At 40.3% G+C, this 17,073-nt stretch overlaps 1 protein-coding gene across 3 annotated transcripts in view; it reads left to right on the top strand.

Moving 5' to 3' along the window:
• The window catches only part of ATP10D (ATPase phospholipid transporting 10D (putative)), a 125,778-nt gene extending 109,303 nt beyond the window's left edge, over positions 1-16,475 (top strand). For 2 of the 3 annotated variants that reach the window (XM_061353086.1, XM_061353078.1), the window contains exons 13-23: positions 395-501; positions 1,343-1,469; positions 3,636-3,820; positions 5,745-6,051; positions 6,689-6,765; positions 7,297-7,428; positions 7,895-8,095; positions 10,871-10,951; positions 11,416-11,520; positions 12,878-13,065; positions 15,779-16,475. In XM_061353086.1, coding sequence (XP_061209070.1) covers positions 395-501; positions 1,343-1,469; positions 3,636-3,820; positions 5,745-6,051; positions 6,689-6,765; positions 7,297-7,428; positions 7,895-8,095; positions 10,871-10,951; positions 11,416-11,520; positions 12,878-13,065; positions 15,779-16,019 — 1,751 coding nt within the window. In that variant the 3' untranslated portion in view covers positions 16,020-16,475. The remainder of the gene's footprint in view (positions 1-394; positions 502-1,342; positions 1,470-3,635; positions 3,821-5,744; positions 6,052-6,688; positions 6,766-7,296; positions 7,429-7,894; positions 8,096-10,870; positions 10,952-11,415; positions 11,521-12,877; positions 13,066-15,778) is intronic. The other variant, XM_061353095.1, reaches the window with a different exon arrangement.
• The last annotated feature ends 598 nt before the right edge of the window (positions 16,476-17,073 follow it).

Raw genomic sequence — 17,073 nt, 5'->3', positions numbered from 1 at the left:
AGCCCACTCCTTAACAGGTATTTTTAAAAAAAGCTTTTCTATGGCTGCCCTTTTAGCTCCCTCCCACTAGACCAGTGACAGTAAAGCTCTTTGGCTGTCTGTGACCCCATTCATTTTAGAAAATGATCTTACTTTAGAAAAATGTTTTGACATGTACTATCCAAAGATGCATCAGAACTTACCAGATAAGTTCTCCATCACTGCTGATGCCAGCTGCTCTCTATAGATACAGCCACAGTACATTGTGCAAACATGAAGGTACTTTCACAGATAAAATAAAGTCTGGTAATATTTTGGTATTTTAAAAACTTATGTAGACCTTCAACATTTTCTGCTTAATTTAGCCTAAGAATACATACTTAAGTAGCTTTCTCTGCTTTTTGTGTGATAATAGATGCTAATAATTCAGAAATGGAACAAAAGAGGATTAAAGAGAGAACTCAGAAGCATTTGGATGACTATGCCAGAAGAGGACTACGCACTCTGTGTATTGCTAAGAAGGTAATTTTTTTAATACGTGTTTTTAGGAGTGTCTGTGACCAATTTGAGTGGTCCAGTGGAGCAGACACTGTTTCTACGCAGATGCTTCCATTGCTACACTTTGTTTATCCTTATGCTCTATATAGGAGGAATTTGTAAGTTGACCCAAATCAATTCCTGACTTCTGTTAGCTTGTCATAGCTGTTGTCAGCTTAGGATGCCACGCAGCTTAATATCTTAATTCTAAGACAGGGGTTGTCAAATACTCTGCGTTTAATCCCAGAGTCCTGAGTGAAACTTGCCCTGGTTGGAATTCCAGACACAGAAAACAAATTAAGTCAGACCTAGTTTATTTGGTTTCACAAACAGTTTGCGGTGTTATAAGATCAGGATGCAAAACTTAGGTCATGTTTTGAGGTTCCATTTTAAATTCAGAGCTGCTCAGAGGTAAAATTTGATAGGGATTGAAACAGGTAAGAAACCTCTTTACAAAGCCTTATGGGAAGTGAAAGTACTTGCTGTATAGCTGTAGAGTCATCAAGTTGTACATAGCTATACAGTGATTCTGTGGCTGTGTGAAAGGTCCAGTTAGAGAGCGGTAGGGAGGAGTATACTATGCTTCTTGGCCTGCCCCTACTTTCCGTCTAAATGGAAATCTGTCAGGCAGCTCCAGGAACCCGCAGGGTGCCAGTGCGTAACCTGCTTTGTAAAGCCTGGCAAGGTAATCTTATGCTATGGACATCATACTAAATCCATGAACGTATTGGTGCATTTAAGACAGCAAAGTAACATGTGAGGACACCAAGGTGCCTTTGAAAGCACAGTATAGGTTACATGCTGGATGTTTTCTCTCCCTCTGCAGGTGATGAGTGATGCAGAATATGCAGAGTGGTTAAATCACCATTTTTTAGCAGAAACCAGTATTGACAATAGGGAGGAGCTGCTGCTTGAATCTGCCATCAGGCTTGAGACCAAACTAACTTTACTGGGTAAGCAGAGAATGCTGTAACTCCCAGGAGACTGCTTATGGTATTCATAACTGGAATTTACTTGCTAACCTCAATTAGCTTTCTACGGGCCTAGAATTTATTGTCATTCCTGAATTTCCATGAGTCTTCCTGGTAACTTTGTACTAGTTGTAAAACACACTGAAACCAGCAAGCGTTCTGTTGTTTGTAAAGGGTGAAGTTTTATTAATTTTTTTTATTTGGTTTCTTTTTTTGTGCTTATCAGATTTTTTTAAGTGTCATCATAATAAGCGTGAGAAATGATAGTAACAAACCAAAGGCCTGCCTGGGCAAACATACGCAGGGATCCCACTTCTGGGCATGTTTTCCATCACTTTTGCATTTCTGGCTTAGTGCTTGTGCTGGTGTCCTCCTGTAATAACGTGGAGATAAGAAGTCAGGAATGCTTCTTCAGGAACTGTTCCTCTGGTGGTCATTCAGCTGTGCGGAAATGCAGAGGCCAAGACAAAATGAAAAACATTCAGTTTAGATGTGTAAAAGGTAAACTGCAGGCAGTATGGGGTAATAGCTCCACAGGACTGCCCAGCAAATAACATTTGGAAAACAAAATGGAAAGATCTGACTGACTCACTGGGATGGTAAAGGCAGCTCATGCTAGAAGCTGAAGAGAGACAGATTCTATTGTGTGGAAAGGTGTTACTCCATTCTGTGCTACATCTGCTCAGTGCAGATGCCATAAATGTCTTAGTATGAAAAGGAAGAGTTAAGCGTATAGACTGCCCAAGTTGAAATAACAGCTTGCTTTCTTCCCCCAGTGCCTGACAGTGCCTCTCGAAGCAGTTTGCATCAAATAGATCCCAGCTTCTTTTCTGTCACTTTTGTTTACTTGCATCAAAATGCAAGCAGAGTGCAGAGCAAGGACCTGGTGGTTTTTGTCTTCCCAGTGACCTGAGGCCATGAGTTCTGTGCAGTGTTGACAGCTACTTAAAGAAGAAATTGCTATAGCATCAGATATTTGGTTGACCTTTTGGCTCTTACCCATCCTCATATGGCAGTGCTTTGTATTCAAATTGCTGGCTACAGGCCTGCACTAGAAATATGCCAGGAGGGAAAATTTTGCTTTGAATTTTTTTATTGTTTGTCTTCTAGAATGAACCTAGCTGCAACTGTCTAAAGTTTCTTTCTGAGAAACTCTCTTAGCCTGAGAATCCCACAAGACAAAGCATGTCTTCTGGTTATGATTTAGTACCATTTGTGTTGTGAAAAAGCTATGAAAAGGTCCTGAACAATAGTAAATCACTGGCACTGCAGCTTTTCAGAGTTGATTCTGGTTTGTGCTCATGTTGTATTACCCATTTTTACCAGAACAGAAGATTTTGTTAAGCTGGTTTCAGGATCGCAGTTCTGCCTGCTGTGCACAGCAGAAAAAAGGACATCTTTCTTAAAGTGTATTTTTTTTTTTTTTTGTTGGAAGTCTTTCTTTAACCTCTAATGGTTGTGTATTAGAGCAGGTGTTTCCTCCCTGTGGAAGAACATGTCCAAGGTTGGCAGTGCAGGCAAAAGCAAGCACAGAGCTTAGTACTATGAATTGGAAGGACCTGTGACAGCAGGTACTGCAGCAGTGAGCAGGGAAACCTGATGATGAATGTAAGGTCTTTGCAGCAGTGTGCAAAAACATGACATAAGAAGAGGGGATTTTGGTGTGGAAGAGGTGAGGTCTTGGGACAAGAGGTACACAGAATTCAGATTGGGGAGCAGAGCTGAGGATAAGGAAGAGAGGTGGGCCTTGAGATAGGAAGGATTGAGGTGATACATGAAAGAAGGTTTGGGGTGGTCTGGGGTGGGAGGAACTGAGAATAATGGAGTATATTTGTCATGAGAATCGTGGGAGTCTGTGTCTCACAGCCACTGGGGAATGTAATAATTGTGAGAACAAGAAAAGTTGGCGTAAAAGAGTCTTCTGAAGAGTTGGAAGTCCCCAAGGCTGTAGCCAGTGTGTGTGTCAACAGCCTCACATGTGATGAGCTCTGGGACAGAAAGATGTGAAAGAGAGACATTCCCAAGCATATCCCAGTAGGGTGTCTCTTTTGGGATGTGAATACATTCAGAGGACCATCTCTTGTCCTGTCACTCTTGCAGTACTTTGGTTTTGAAAATATAGTAGCACTAATCTTTGTCTAAACTAAGGTGCCACTGGCATTGAAGATCGCCTGCAGGAGGGTGTTCCGGACACGATACAAGCCTTACGGAAAGCAGGAATAAAAATATGGATGCTGACAGGTGACAAGAGAGAGACAGCTGTCAACATTGCTTATGCTTGTAAACTGCTGGAACCAGATGACAAAATCTTCACTCTCAAATCACAGAATAAGGTTAGTAGAAAATGACACTTTTCTTCATGTTATGTGTTGGTTGGTTTTTTTCTCCACTGAAAAATTCAGCCAGGCTGTATCACAGGGCAATACAGAAAAATAATTTCCCAGCCAACTGAAGACAGCATGATTTCTTGGAAGATGAAAATACTGGAAGTTTGCTGCCTTGCGGGTAAAATATTACATCCTTTATACATATGTATAATTGGTTTCTTTGTATACAGTCCCTAAATTATGCTTAACTATTTTAATTTAATAAACTGGTTCATTTGTTTTTGTGGGTGGGTTAGTGAGTTGACATGACCTCAAGTTGCATCAAGGGAGGTTTAGTTTGGATATTAGGAAAAGTTGCTTCACTGGAAGATTGGTCAAGCATTGGAACAGGCTGCCCAGGGATGTGGCTGAGGCACCATCCCTGCAGGTCCTTAAAAAACATGTAGATACGGTGCTTACGGATATGGTTTAGTGGTGGACTTGGCAGTGCCGGCTTAATAGTTGGACTCCATGATCTTAAAGGTTTTCTTCCAACCTAAATGATTCTACTGTTCTTTGTAACTAGGGATTTCAGGTGACTCTGTCTTACAGCATATTAGCAGTGTAAGAATTATGGTCATATAAATTCTATTGTATTAAGTTTCATATTGCTTTGTGTAAAATATTCCCTCAGCCCTGCTTGTCTTGCATGAAAGTACAAAGAATTGTCCCATGAAACTACATTGCAAATCGTTTAAGAAACCTAATCTGCCAACAATTTTATCAGAGAAAAAGCTGCCTCCTTCCCACCACCCAGTAATTCAGTCATTGATAGAGTGGTTAAAACTGCTGCTGTTTTGAGAGGCAAGATTAATCCTGTTTGATTGTTGTGTCCTCATGTGGATGCTTATAACCAGCAGTTTTTCAAATCTTGATTTTTATCAATTTGAGGGTTCTTAAGAGAGAAATTACTGACTGTAACTGGTAATCCAAGGAATGAAATGTACCATCTCAGAGCAGAGACATGAAATCTGAGACTTCTCTAAAGGACTGGCAGATTCTTCCAAGACCTTTTGTATTTCTTTTTTTCTCTGCTTATATGTTACTTTAGAAATTCAGTTTGTATCTGCCATAAAAGGTAGTGTGGCAGGCCATAACTGTGGGGAAAATAAAGTGAAAAAGAAAGGATTTTTAGTCCAGTTGTGTTCGAGGAAAGCTTGGGGTTTGATTTTTGCTAACACTTTTTTCTTCCTTTTTTCCTACAGGGGAATGAATGTCTTACTTGACAGGAAGAACTGAGTCCCTTTTGCAGAAGTGCTCATCCTCCCTCTAAGCTTTGAAATGAAAAAATAGGCAGTATTTGATACTCTTACATTTCAAAGGAAAATAATAAGATTTAAGAACATGTATTTTCTTCTATAGCATACAGCATGCGCATTACGTATATTGATACCAAGAATCTTTTGGCTCTCTTATATTGATTCTGATGAAGTAAAAAATTCCACAAGGCCAGTTCTTCAGTAATTCATTGCAGCTCACCTGTAATCTGATTTGAAATGCACTTTTGACTTTGCATACCAGACAAAAGAAGTTTAGAGAGCAAAAGTCTTCTATCAAAGCTGTATTTATTTTGCAGAATCCTTAATATTTTTCTTTTTTTCTGCTAGTCTTACGAACGTTTTCTGATTTGTTTCATTTTTTTCCCTTCTAGTACAATACCCAATGCAACCTACTTAGCAAAGTTAAATCACAGGCCATTTTATTAACAACAGACTGCATCCTTTGTGATTTAAAGAGTTCTTCAACTCATGTCTGAGCCTTTCTGTATTCAAGTGAAATGCTACACAAGGGCAGCATCTGACTTTTTGTCCATATGTATTTCATAAATTGGAAAGGGAGCCAGAATCCAAACAGTATTTTAATAAGTTGCCTTACTCTTGTCTTTAATTAGGATGCCTGTGCCTTGATGATGAGCAAAATTTTAGAAGGCATCCAGAAGAATACTTATAAAAAACAACCCGGTCAGAAACTTGGGAATGTCTCTGCAACTCTCTCCACCCAATCTCCAGGGTTCAGTGCAGGCCTTGTTATTGATGGAAGGACTTTGGAGCATGTCCTTCATGACAGCCTACAGAATATTTTCTTGGAACTCACAGAAAAATGTCGGGCTGTAGTCTGCTGCAGAGCCACACCACTGCAGAAGAGTGTCCTGGTCAGACTAGTGCGAAGTAAACAAAAGGCAATGACATTAGCTGTAGGTGAGTCCTGTGGTTATTGGTTATCTTCTTTTCTCTGAAAAGTAGAAACCAGTTTCTTCCCTCCTTTTTTTTTTTTTTTTTTGTTAATGTCTGTCACAAAATTTACAGAGGATAATCCTTTGAATCGTAGTTGTCTCTGGTGTAAGATTATGTTAGTATTCTGAAGTAGCAAATTTCATCCATAAACATTCTCATGATAACCTAAAGCAACAAGAACAGCAGCAATCCTGCACCGTGTTATGTAACACGTGCAAAAGAGCAAATAAGGGGGTTTTTCTTGTCATTCTTCATCACAACCCCCCTGAACAGGAAGGGAGAGGGAAAATGATTGGCTGAGATTTTAAACACCTGTATTTTCTGTTCCAGCATACCAATTGCATTCTAACAAAATGAACAGCTAATATCCATTTGGAAAATATAGCTCATTTCAGTCAAGTCTTCCACTTACTTATCCTGCTTTCTGTAGGGTTTTCCCTAGGCTGCACTTTTGGCCATAAAAATGCTTTTCTCTGAACTCTCTGGTCTTGTATATTTGTCTTTTCCTGCCACCCCCATGGTGATGCATTAGCCAGCAAAGCTGCCTTCAGGTTGCATTCCAAGTAAGAGAGTTTATAGTTTTTTCTTCTTTTCTCTGTAGGTGATGGTGCCAACGATGTCAGTATGATCCAGGTGGCTGACACTGGTGTGGGAATATTGGGCCAAGAAGGCATGCAGGTAGTATATACAAAGATAACTGCAAATGACATAAGATTCCATTTTAAATTGTTTCAGAGTTTACCCTGGAGGCCCAGTGGCTCCACAGCCCGTTACTGAACATGAGCAAGATTTCACAGCCTGAGCTCACACCCAAGCTTTAGCACTCTTCCAGCAGTCCTCAGAAGCTGAATGCTTCAGGGATTCAGATTCCAAACAGAGCTTGCTGAGTATCACCGGACTCCCTATTACTTGTGTCCTGCCAGGAAACAAGCAGCCTAAGCTTCAGTGATTTCTCTGTAGTTGTGTAGTAATAATAAAGACAGCCACATTCCTGCCTATGTTGTTGGACTGAGCAGTTTGTATTAGTGCAAAATGTTGTATGGAGGGGCTCAGATCTGAGTGAGGGTAAGACTATAAGCACTATGTGTAAAAAAAACAACACAAACCCATAAAATATAACTTTCCATCAGCTGCTAAGTTGCTCATTTGGCAGTATCTGAAGCTTATCTTTAACACCCTGGAAATGACATATCCTTTCCTTCATGTGCGTTGCAGGCTGTGATGGCAAGTGACTTTGCAGTCTGTCAGTTCAGACACCTCAAGAAGCTGCTGCTTGTCCATGGTCATTGGTGTTATACCAGACTTACCAACATGGTGCTTTACTTCTTCTACAAGAATGTGGTACGTAGCAGTCGCATCCCAGGGCAGTCACATTTTGCATACTTGAGACCACTGAAGGTTTAGTGGGGCTTTATATCCTTTTTCATTTTTTTTACTGTGAACAGTTTCAAAAAACACCAAACAATTCATTTTCCAATTTATATCTGCAGAGACCAGAGACCCTTATTCCTTGGATTGAATTTCTTACTCAAGTTATCTGATTAAACAGAGGGTAATAGGTGTTACCAGTGTAGTGGTAGCGTGACTATTTAAACAAGTCATGGCCAAGTGTGAAATGTAAAGCTGTGACAAGTTTGAAATGTGTGCTAGTCAAATATAATCTTGAAGTGTAGGATTGGCATGAACTCCACAGCATTTATAATTATTTTTCCACAGGTTACTGTGGAAAAGATCTGCATGTTTTCCTCCTGGCTTTTAAACCCTTGTCTATGGGTAACATTTTGTCATGCCATCTTTGACTTTCCAGGCCTATGTGAACCTCCTGTTCTGGTACCAGTTCTTCTGTGGGTTTTCAGGCACATCAATGACTGACTACTGGATCTTGATTCTTTTCAATCTCCTTTTTACATCGGTGCCACCTATCATTTATGGTGTCTTGGACAAAGATGTGTCTGCAGAGGTACTTCTGCAACTCCCACAACTGTACATGACGAGCCAAAAATCTTTGGTAGGTTAAAGAATGCTTGGTCTGAAGCAAATTGGAGTAGTCAGCATTTGAGTCATTTCTGTCTGTCTTCCCTTCATGGTTCACATCAGGCAAACATGAGGTTTTAAACCACTTTATTAGAAAAAAACATCTAGGCTTGTGCACATAAAACAAAAGTTGTGATTTCAAAAGTTTTTGTAGGCTCTTTTCAGCCATATACACCTAACCTTATCAAATATTTGATGATAAGAGAAATTAAGGACTTCAGAGGAAGCATTGTACTAGGTAAACATTGTTACCAGCTTGTTCAATTCAGTCACTGTCTCAGCTGTCAACATTCTTCCTCAAAATGCATTTATTCTGAGCATCTGGGCTTACTTTCCAAGATAAGGGCCCTAGATACAGTTTTTTTCACTGTTGTTTAAAAGTGCCACACTACTGAAGCTGGAGATGCACAAGAAGTTGGGAGTGGGGGTGACATAGCTGAGGCAGCTGACCCCCACTTGACCACATGGATATCCCATATCATATCATATGCTGAGCATCATGCTCAGTGTATAAAGCTGGGGGAAGAAGGAAAGGACACACATATACACACACACTCTTGAAGTAATGGTCTTTGTCTTCCCAAGTAACTGTTACTCATGATGCAGCCCTGATTTCCTGGAGATGGCTGAACACCTGCCTGCCCATGGGAAGTGGTGAACGAATTCCTTGAGTTGCTTTGCTCACTCACATGTGGCCTTTGCTTTCCATGTTAAAACTGACTTTATCTCAACCCAGGAGTTTTCTCACTTTTATTCTTCTGATTCCCTCCTCATCCCACTGCGGGGGGGAATGAGGAAGCGGCTGTGTGGGGCTTAGTTGCCAGCTGCAGTTAAACTGCAACAAATGCTTAATTAAAATCATATTTTTACTATAAAAATTGAAAACAGTGGCATACTGAGCCTGAGACAGAATAGATAATGGTAACCCAGAGAGAGGAAACACTTGAGCATATGAGTCATCTAAAACTCACCATTTTCTTTATGATCATAGCTTTTCAGTGACAGACTTGACATTAAGAAGCATTTCTCTACAGAGAGGGTGGTCAAAAACAGAAACATGCTTTCTAGAGAGGTGGTCCATGTCCCAAGCCTGTCAGTGTTCGAGGCATTTGAACAGTGCCCTTAATAACATGCTCTAAATTTGTCAGTCCTGAAGTGGTCAGGCAGTTGTAGGTCTCTTCCAAATGAAATATGCTGTGCTGTGTTGTGCTGTTCTATTCTGTTCTAAGAAATGCTACTAAAAAAATGAGCTATGACATGCAGTGTCATCTTCCTAATCTGGCAAAAGTCTGGGTCTGGTTTAGAAGGGAGAAAAAGATAAACAGTGAGGAAACAATTTGTTCTGTTTGTCTGTGGACCTTTACATTTCTTTTTAGATATCCTTAAGTACTTTATGTTGCTTGGTTTATGATACTTTTGCTGAACAAAGTTGTCTTTTGGTACAAGTCTGAGTCCCTGCAGAGTGGCTGAGGCATATCCGTGCTTTGTCAATCAAAAGAGAGTTTTGACTAAGTAAAGGTTACAAGGCCTCAGATTTCACCCTTTTTTGTCTTCAGGATGTGTACAGTGAGCTGAGCTGAAGGTTTTGAGGTAGCATAATTACAATTACTGCATTACAGAAGTTCTTCCCCCCTTTTTTTCCCTTTTATCAGTTTTTCTCTTTTGTTCATCATTGCCTTGTTCTGTGGTTGGAGTTGTTAAGTAGTAGCATGGCAGCACAGTGAAATAATTGCTTTTATTAAATGCAGTATAGAAAATCAAATGCAGTATAGAAGGAATAAATGCTTTAAAAGATGTAGTATCACAGTATTGCACCATGATATCACAAGTGCACAGATCTATACAAGCTATAAAAATGGACAGTAACTTGGAATCACGTTCAGTATTTTAAAGCACTTTGCTGACAGGCAAAGGTAAGTTTCCCATACCACCTGCAGAGAGCAGTTCAGTTCTTGAAAGAGCTGGATTGCTTTTTGGAGAAACACATCCCTCTCCACTAATTGTAGACGAAGTCCTGGGTGAATAGGTTGCTCACCTATGTGTCTCAATCTAGGACCTGAAGGAATGGGATGTATTTTAGTCAGGGCAGATGCAACTATATGGTTTCATAAGTGGTTGAGCTGTCTTAGCAGTTTGCTGTCACTAAGTGAGGGATGCTTGTTCCTTCTCCTCCCTTTTTTTCTTTCCATTCCCTGTTTTCAGCCACGTAGTTAAACTACATTCCTTTTTGCCAGCTTGATTGTCCCATGAGATCTTCTAGGAGCTGATTTAGCTCACCAAAACAGCAGTGTGTTATTCCAGCAGAAAAGCAAATTGGTTTTGCATATTCCTGTGAGTTAGGTTATCTCAGAGGAGTCCAGTCTGCCCAGGGAAGTCAGCCAGCCCAAACTACTGAAGTCAGCCAGCGTATGTACTGAAAAAGAAGGGGGTGGAGATAGAAGAAAGTGTGATTTTGTGTTCAGTGATGGTAAGTTGCTAGGGTAGTTCACTGCACCCTGTCCTCCCTGCCTTAGTACTCAGGTGAAGGCTCTGGTAGGTCTGTTCTGGCAGAAACAGCTGTAAGAAGTTAGCTGCTTGTGTGGAGTGATATCTTTATTCTTATTACTGTAACACAGAAGATGCCTCTTCATTGAGAAACTATTTGGAATTGCTTCTGAAGGTAATCTTCCCTCAGATCCAAATTAATGCTAATTAAGGATGCAGCAATTTGTTCAATTTGTTTATCTGCCATTATCTGTTTTTCTTACAGGCTTACTTGCCTTTAACATTCTGGATAACCTTGCTGGATGCTTTTTACCAAAGTATTGTTTGCTTTCTTGTGCCTTATTTTGTAAGTTTTGGATATGAGACACATTTATACATTTTGATATACTAAAACCCCAAATTAGAGAACAATTTTTTTTAATTTTACTTCTTAATATATAAATGTGCACTAACGGGATCATCATTGGAACTGATCTGAACTGCTGATAGAGGGGAGATTTAGATTAGATACTAGGAAAAAATTCTTCATTGTGAGGTTGGTGAGGTGCTGGCACAGGCTGCCCAGAGAAGCTGTGGCTACTCCATCCCTGGAAGTGTCCAAGGCCAGGTTGGACAACCTGGTCTTTGGGCAACCTGGTCTACTGGAAGGTGCCTTGCCTATGGCAAGGGAGTTGGAACTAGATGATCCTTAAGGTCTCTTCCAACCCAAACCATTCTATGATAGTGTGGTATTGAAAGTATCATTGCCACTTTAGGTACTAGGACTATATGTAAAGAATGTATGATGCTGACCATTGGCTTCCTTTACAGACGTACTATGGCTCAGACATAGATATTTTTTCTTTCGGAAACCCCATAAACACAGCAGCGCTCTTCATAATACTGTTTCACCTTCTCATTGAATGCAAATCTGTGGTGAGTACTTTGTTTCCAAAAAAGTATATTCCTAACAGAGAATGTGCATACAGCTTTCATTAAAACTAACAGAAGAAAAAGATTTATATACAAAACAGAGTAACAATAAAAGTGCCAAAACCTAAACCAAACATTTCGTATATGTGACCATGCAAGCGTTCCTAATGCATCTGCCATTGGAGCCAATAGAATTACTCATATTACTAAAGTTAACAAAATTTGGCCTCAGAATTATTTGTAAATAGTGAAAGGATCCTGCCTTGTTAGGATACAGTGGTTTTGAAAGTGTCAGTTTTGCAGATAGTAAAACCAGCCAGCGATCTGCTGAGCCTTCATTAGTTTCCAAAGCTTGCATCTCAGTGTGAACTGTTGATACTGAATGCTTGGAACTGATGACCTGCTTTGTGGTGAGGATAAACAAGTCAAAGGTGTGTTTTGGTACCAGAACTAGAGAACCAATACACTAGAGAAATGCTATTCCAGTTTTTAATAAAGTCTGTGCAAGCTAAAGCAGATGCTTTAACTTGGCTAAATTTACAGCCCTTAAAAGGGTAATACTTGGCTTTCTTATGTAGTTTTAAAGAAAATAAATACAATAATATTTACAGTCCATAAATATTTAGGATATAGAGTAATGGGGTTTATTTTTTCTTTGCCTTTTTTAATATATATGTATTTTAGGATTGTTTCATAATGGATGAAATTTCAAGTTGGGATTCAGTCTTTCCTTTGTTCTGTTTGGGAGCATGGCAGCAGTGATAAAATGCCTTTATTGAGACTGTATGGGTAGCATGAGTGTATCCACACTTAGAATAGAAAACCAGTACTTAAATGAGGTTTTTTTGACATTTTTGAATGTTGGCGAGCTGTCAGACTGATGACAGTGTTGGTTCTGTAGGAACAATTATGGCAGTTTAGGTATAAAATTACAGAAAACTCAAATGTATAACTGTATGTGTCTCAAGGAAGATACAGAAGGATGGTGTCATGTAAAGATATCACCTCCGTTTGCTGGAGAAGGCTTTCTCTGCTGCCAGTGGATGAGGTGGTCATCTAAGGCAAATGGCACAAAAAATGGCTTTCCCAAAAGTATCAAAAGCTATGTGTGTAGTAGAATAAAAAAAACCCTAAATGGCTGGGTCACCAATACGCTGTAGGAAGAAGGCTCCATTCTTCCTGGAATGTTTTGAATAAAATTGGGAATATTATGTGAACAGATCTATCCTCTGTTACATTAAGCAGCTATCCTTGGAGGAAGAATGTATGCTTGTTCATGTATGCATGTGTACACACTAACACGTTACAGGTCTTTCCATTTACAGCTTAAATCTGGTTTCTTTCCTTTTCTGAATTGCAGACTTGGATACATACAGTAGTTGTAGTTGGCAGCATCCTGTTTTACTTTGTCTTCACTCTGGCCTTTGGGGCAACCTGCAAAACTCACAATCCATCATCAAATCCTTATTGGATTATGGAACAGCAAATGACAGACCCAGTATTTTACTTAGTTTGCCTCCTGACTACTTGTGTTGCTCTGCTACCAAGGTGCGTTTCTGTTTTATAATGCAGGATTGCTGTTGTTAGCAGAATTAGTTTTCTTTGAGTTAGTGATGCTATAAATCCCTCTGGCTAGAGGTCTTCCTCTCCACCCCCAGTATAAAGAAAATTTCACAACTTGACCAAGCCATATGAGGATATCTCTTTAGTGACATGTTCTGAAATTAGATTTCAGTAAATAAATCATGTTGTGATTTATATTAGATTATTTATATTATATTGCAGGTTGTGTTTGGAGATAACAAACCCAGTAATCTTTAACCGCAGACTTACAGAGTCATAGAATGGTTCAGGTTGGAAAGGACCTTAAGATCACCAAGTTCCAACCCCTCTGTCGTGGGCAGGGCCGCCTCACTGTAGACCATGTTGCCAAGGCTCTGTCCAGCCTGGCCTTGAACACTGCCAAGGATGGAGCATTCACAACTTCTTTGGCCAGCCCATTCCAGTGCCTCACCACCCTCACAGTAAAGAACTTCCTCCTTATATCCAACCTGAACTCCCCTATTTAAGTTTAAACCCATTACCCCTTGTCCTGTCACTACAGTCTGTAAATGTATAATTTATATGGTATATAATTTCTATGCAAATCAGTTAAATTAGTGATCAAAGTTGCCCATGTACTATACATAGAAGTACTGTGCTTAGTCTGTGTTTTTGAAACAATTTTCTGTTTGAAATTTATGTCATTAATATATGTAAGAATATTTAGAACAAAGAATGTATGTACAGGCTTCTTTGTGGGGTGGAAAGATGCTGACTAGATTCACAAGGGGTCCTGGGTTGTGCTTTTATTGTGCCTAATGTTTAAGTGTTTTGTCTCACTGAAGAAGTCCCAAGTTCAGTAACTCATTCACCCTGGAAAGGGAGGAGCACCGGGTGGAGGTCCCAGACACCAGCACACTGAGCAGGGAGACACCCAAGCAAGACAACAACAAACAACAGAATGTGTGAAAACCAGTGACAGAGACCTCCATCAAACTCTTGGTCTAACCCTGTTTAGTAGCTCTGTTTCACAGCCATCTTCTTTTTACTGGCTGAGCATGAACTTAAGTCTGTAGCCTATTCGTAAAGTGCCTCCAATGCTGATTTATTCATTCTTCTGTGTTATGCCTGGTTTTGTTCCTCTCATAATTACAGAAGGAATGTGATTTGAAACTGAGTTGCACAGACAGATACTGAGAGAACTCTTGGGGGAATAACTGCTGTTTCCTCCTAACCTGGCATCATTTTGTATCAATAGGCACAGTCTGAGCACCCTTTCTGTATCAAGTGCTGCAGTACAGGCTGTATCTGTTGTCAGTGCCGCTGGCAGGAAGGCTGGTGGAGCCGTGGCTGTAGGTGCCTGAGGTAGCCAGCAAATATTTGAGTCCCCTTTGAAAATGTCCTGACCTGTGTCTTAAGCATGTCAGCCAGGGTTTTGCCACACTCACCAGAGATCAGGACTGATAGCTTTGCTTCACACTTCAGTTCAGTAGGGAAAACCATGAGGTGCAAGAAAACATATGCTTTTCCCTCTCTATCCCTACTGTCAGCTTAGCTTCAGGTGATGACTGTAGAGCCTTTTCTTTTACACACACTAGATCTCCCTTACACGACAAACAGTTAAAAAAGAAAAGCTGTTTTAGGACCGGGGTGTAGAGAGCCTAGATAAGAGAAAGTCTTCAGCTTAGTGACTGTTTCCAATGTACAGGTAGATCTTCAGTTTCGAAGAAGATGGTGTTTTTCTTGGTGAATTATATCCAAAGTATTCAGACTTACCAGTGAAATTGAGTAATTTGTACTCTCCCTGTGCCAGCACCTTAGGAGATTTATATCTGTTGTGGCTAACTAACTTAAGCTTTTCTACTTGAACGATTTAAAGTATGGAACCACTGCCCTCACACATACATCTTTTTCCTTTGTAAGGGTATCTCTTCCCTGCTTGGTGAGAACTGTGACACTACTGGGTGCTCTACACCTTCTGGACTGGGGAAGGGAAATTGCGGCTTTCACTGGAGTTTAAACATCAGTTCTCCTACAAAGGGACAGATGTTGGATGCCCTGTTGACTGAAAATGCCATGCAAAAATCTATGATTATTAAAACCTTTGCCCAATCTAAGTTGCCAATTAAGTCAGTTCTAATATGAAATATTCCTAGAGTTTAATTCTGGAACATCATTGGTACTCCATATTTCTCTTACTGCATGTGATGCTTTGTTTCTTAGGCTTTCGCCTTCCTGTTCATTCTTGCTTCTGGTGAATTCTCTGGCTCTTGCAAAACAATTGAAAATTTCAGAATGATGCTTTATTTACTCTTCCCAGGGCTATTAGTGCTACATTGGAAGAATGAATTTGTGCCTTTACTCCTGGGCCTGACACTAATATGCAGAAAGCTCCACTTCAGTGTCAGTTGGGACCCCAGCCATTCCCTGAAGTTGCAAGTGCACAGTGCTGCAGTAATGTCTGTAGAGCAGCATTCAGGACAGAAAAGTGGAAGCCCCTGAGATCAGTATGTGTCTATAAAAATGCCACTTTTCAAACATGTTCTGGTGCTGTTGCTGGCCTTACACTTTATGTTCCCAAAACAGCACCTGCTAAAACTTTTAGAGGCTGCTGCAGCCTCATGGTTGCTTGAATGGTGTTTGGTTTTCTTTAGTGTTGCTGGAAACTGTTTTGAGTGTGCTTCTGAACAGTTTATTTAAAACTGTGTTTATTTTGTAGATATTTACTAAGAGTTCTCCAAGGAACACTGTTTCCATCTCCGGTCTTGAGAGCCAAGCACCTTGACAGACTGACCCCGGAGGAGCAGAGGGAAGCAATTAAGAGATGGAGAGATGACTGTATCGTAAATTGTAGAGTGGACCTCCACGCTACTTCTGGGTCTTCTAGCTCAGTCACAGGTGCTGTGTCAGAAGAAGAAAGCATTGCCAGTGTTTTGCCAACATCTAAAACACCGTTATAGGACTGTTCAAGAAATGGGTTAGTAGAGGACACCTCCTTCTTACCAGACGTTCAGGATGAGTCTGGGAACACAAATGGCTTGAACTCTAAGAAAATGGAATTCCTGAATTCATGAAAGGAAACTAACTCAGACACATTTGGTGGTAGTAACTCATGTGCCAAAGTCTCTGTGATTCTGAAGGGGGCAGCAGTGCTGTTTCTGTAGCATAAATCAGGTTTGAATTCTTTTGTGTGAAGAATATTCTTCAGTGTATTTTACAAAGTTGGAATGTTAACTGTTTTAAAACCCAAGAGTAATAACTGCTGATTTATGCTACACTGTGGTTTTGTTTTCTTCAGCCAAAGGAGATGATGCACACATTTCTTTAAAAGCTTTTTTGTTTCTAAAGATTTTCAGTAATTTATTTAGATATTCAAGATCTAAGTGGCTGGGTTGCTTTTTATATTTTTTCAGTCAGTAGACTTTGCGTACTGCTTATTTCTTGTGTGCAAGATTGCACAATACCTCATGGTGTTCTGGACAGGATGTTGCAAAAATACGGATTTGCAGGTAGACCAACCTGCTGCCTTGCATTGCTAGCCTACAATCCTAGCATTCCCTGGGACTCACCTCTTTATGTATGTATGATGTAAGCAGAAGGGCTGCCATGCCAGGGGGGTTGGAACTAGATGATCTTAAGGTCCTTTTCAACCCTAACTATTTTATTATTCTGTGATTCTATGATGCAGAGTTACTGGTTGGCTTGTTGAAAGACTCCTGCAATATAGTAACTTTACAGTAATTACTGTAATTGTTTTAACCACTGGGGTCCAGTTTGTTCCCCAGGCTATTGCACAGGCCATCTCAGTGTTGGCCAGACATGATTTATCCATCAAAATGGCAGCCCAGATGAGGCATACGTGTCATGCACCTCCCTCACTTTCCTATTCCACAAAACTCCCCAAATCCTAGTGAGGCCTTTTGCTCTCTGTGACAGTTCATGCTCCTGCTGCATCCCTCCTTTTATCTCCATTGTGCCGCTTCATGCAGTCTGCCACTGACTGGACTTCTTTTC

Source organism: Neopsephotus bourkii, unplaced genomic scaffold (genome assembly GCF_033783945.1).
Source record: "Neopsephotus bourkii isolate Nb327-2 ecotype Australia unplaced genomic scaffold, CSIRO-AGI_Nbou_v1 NB_54, whole genome shotgun sequence".
Classification (NCBI taxonomy): Eukaryota; Metazoa; Chordata; class Aves; order Psittaciformes; family Psittacidae; genus Neopsephotus; species Neopsephotus bourkii.
The sequence above is the reverse complement of the archived record's forward strand: the minus strand, read 5'-3'. Positions and strand labels throughout refer to the sequence as shown.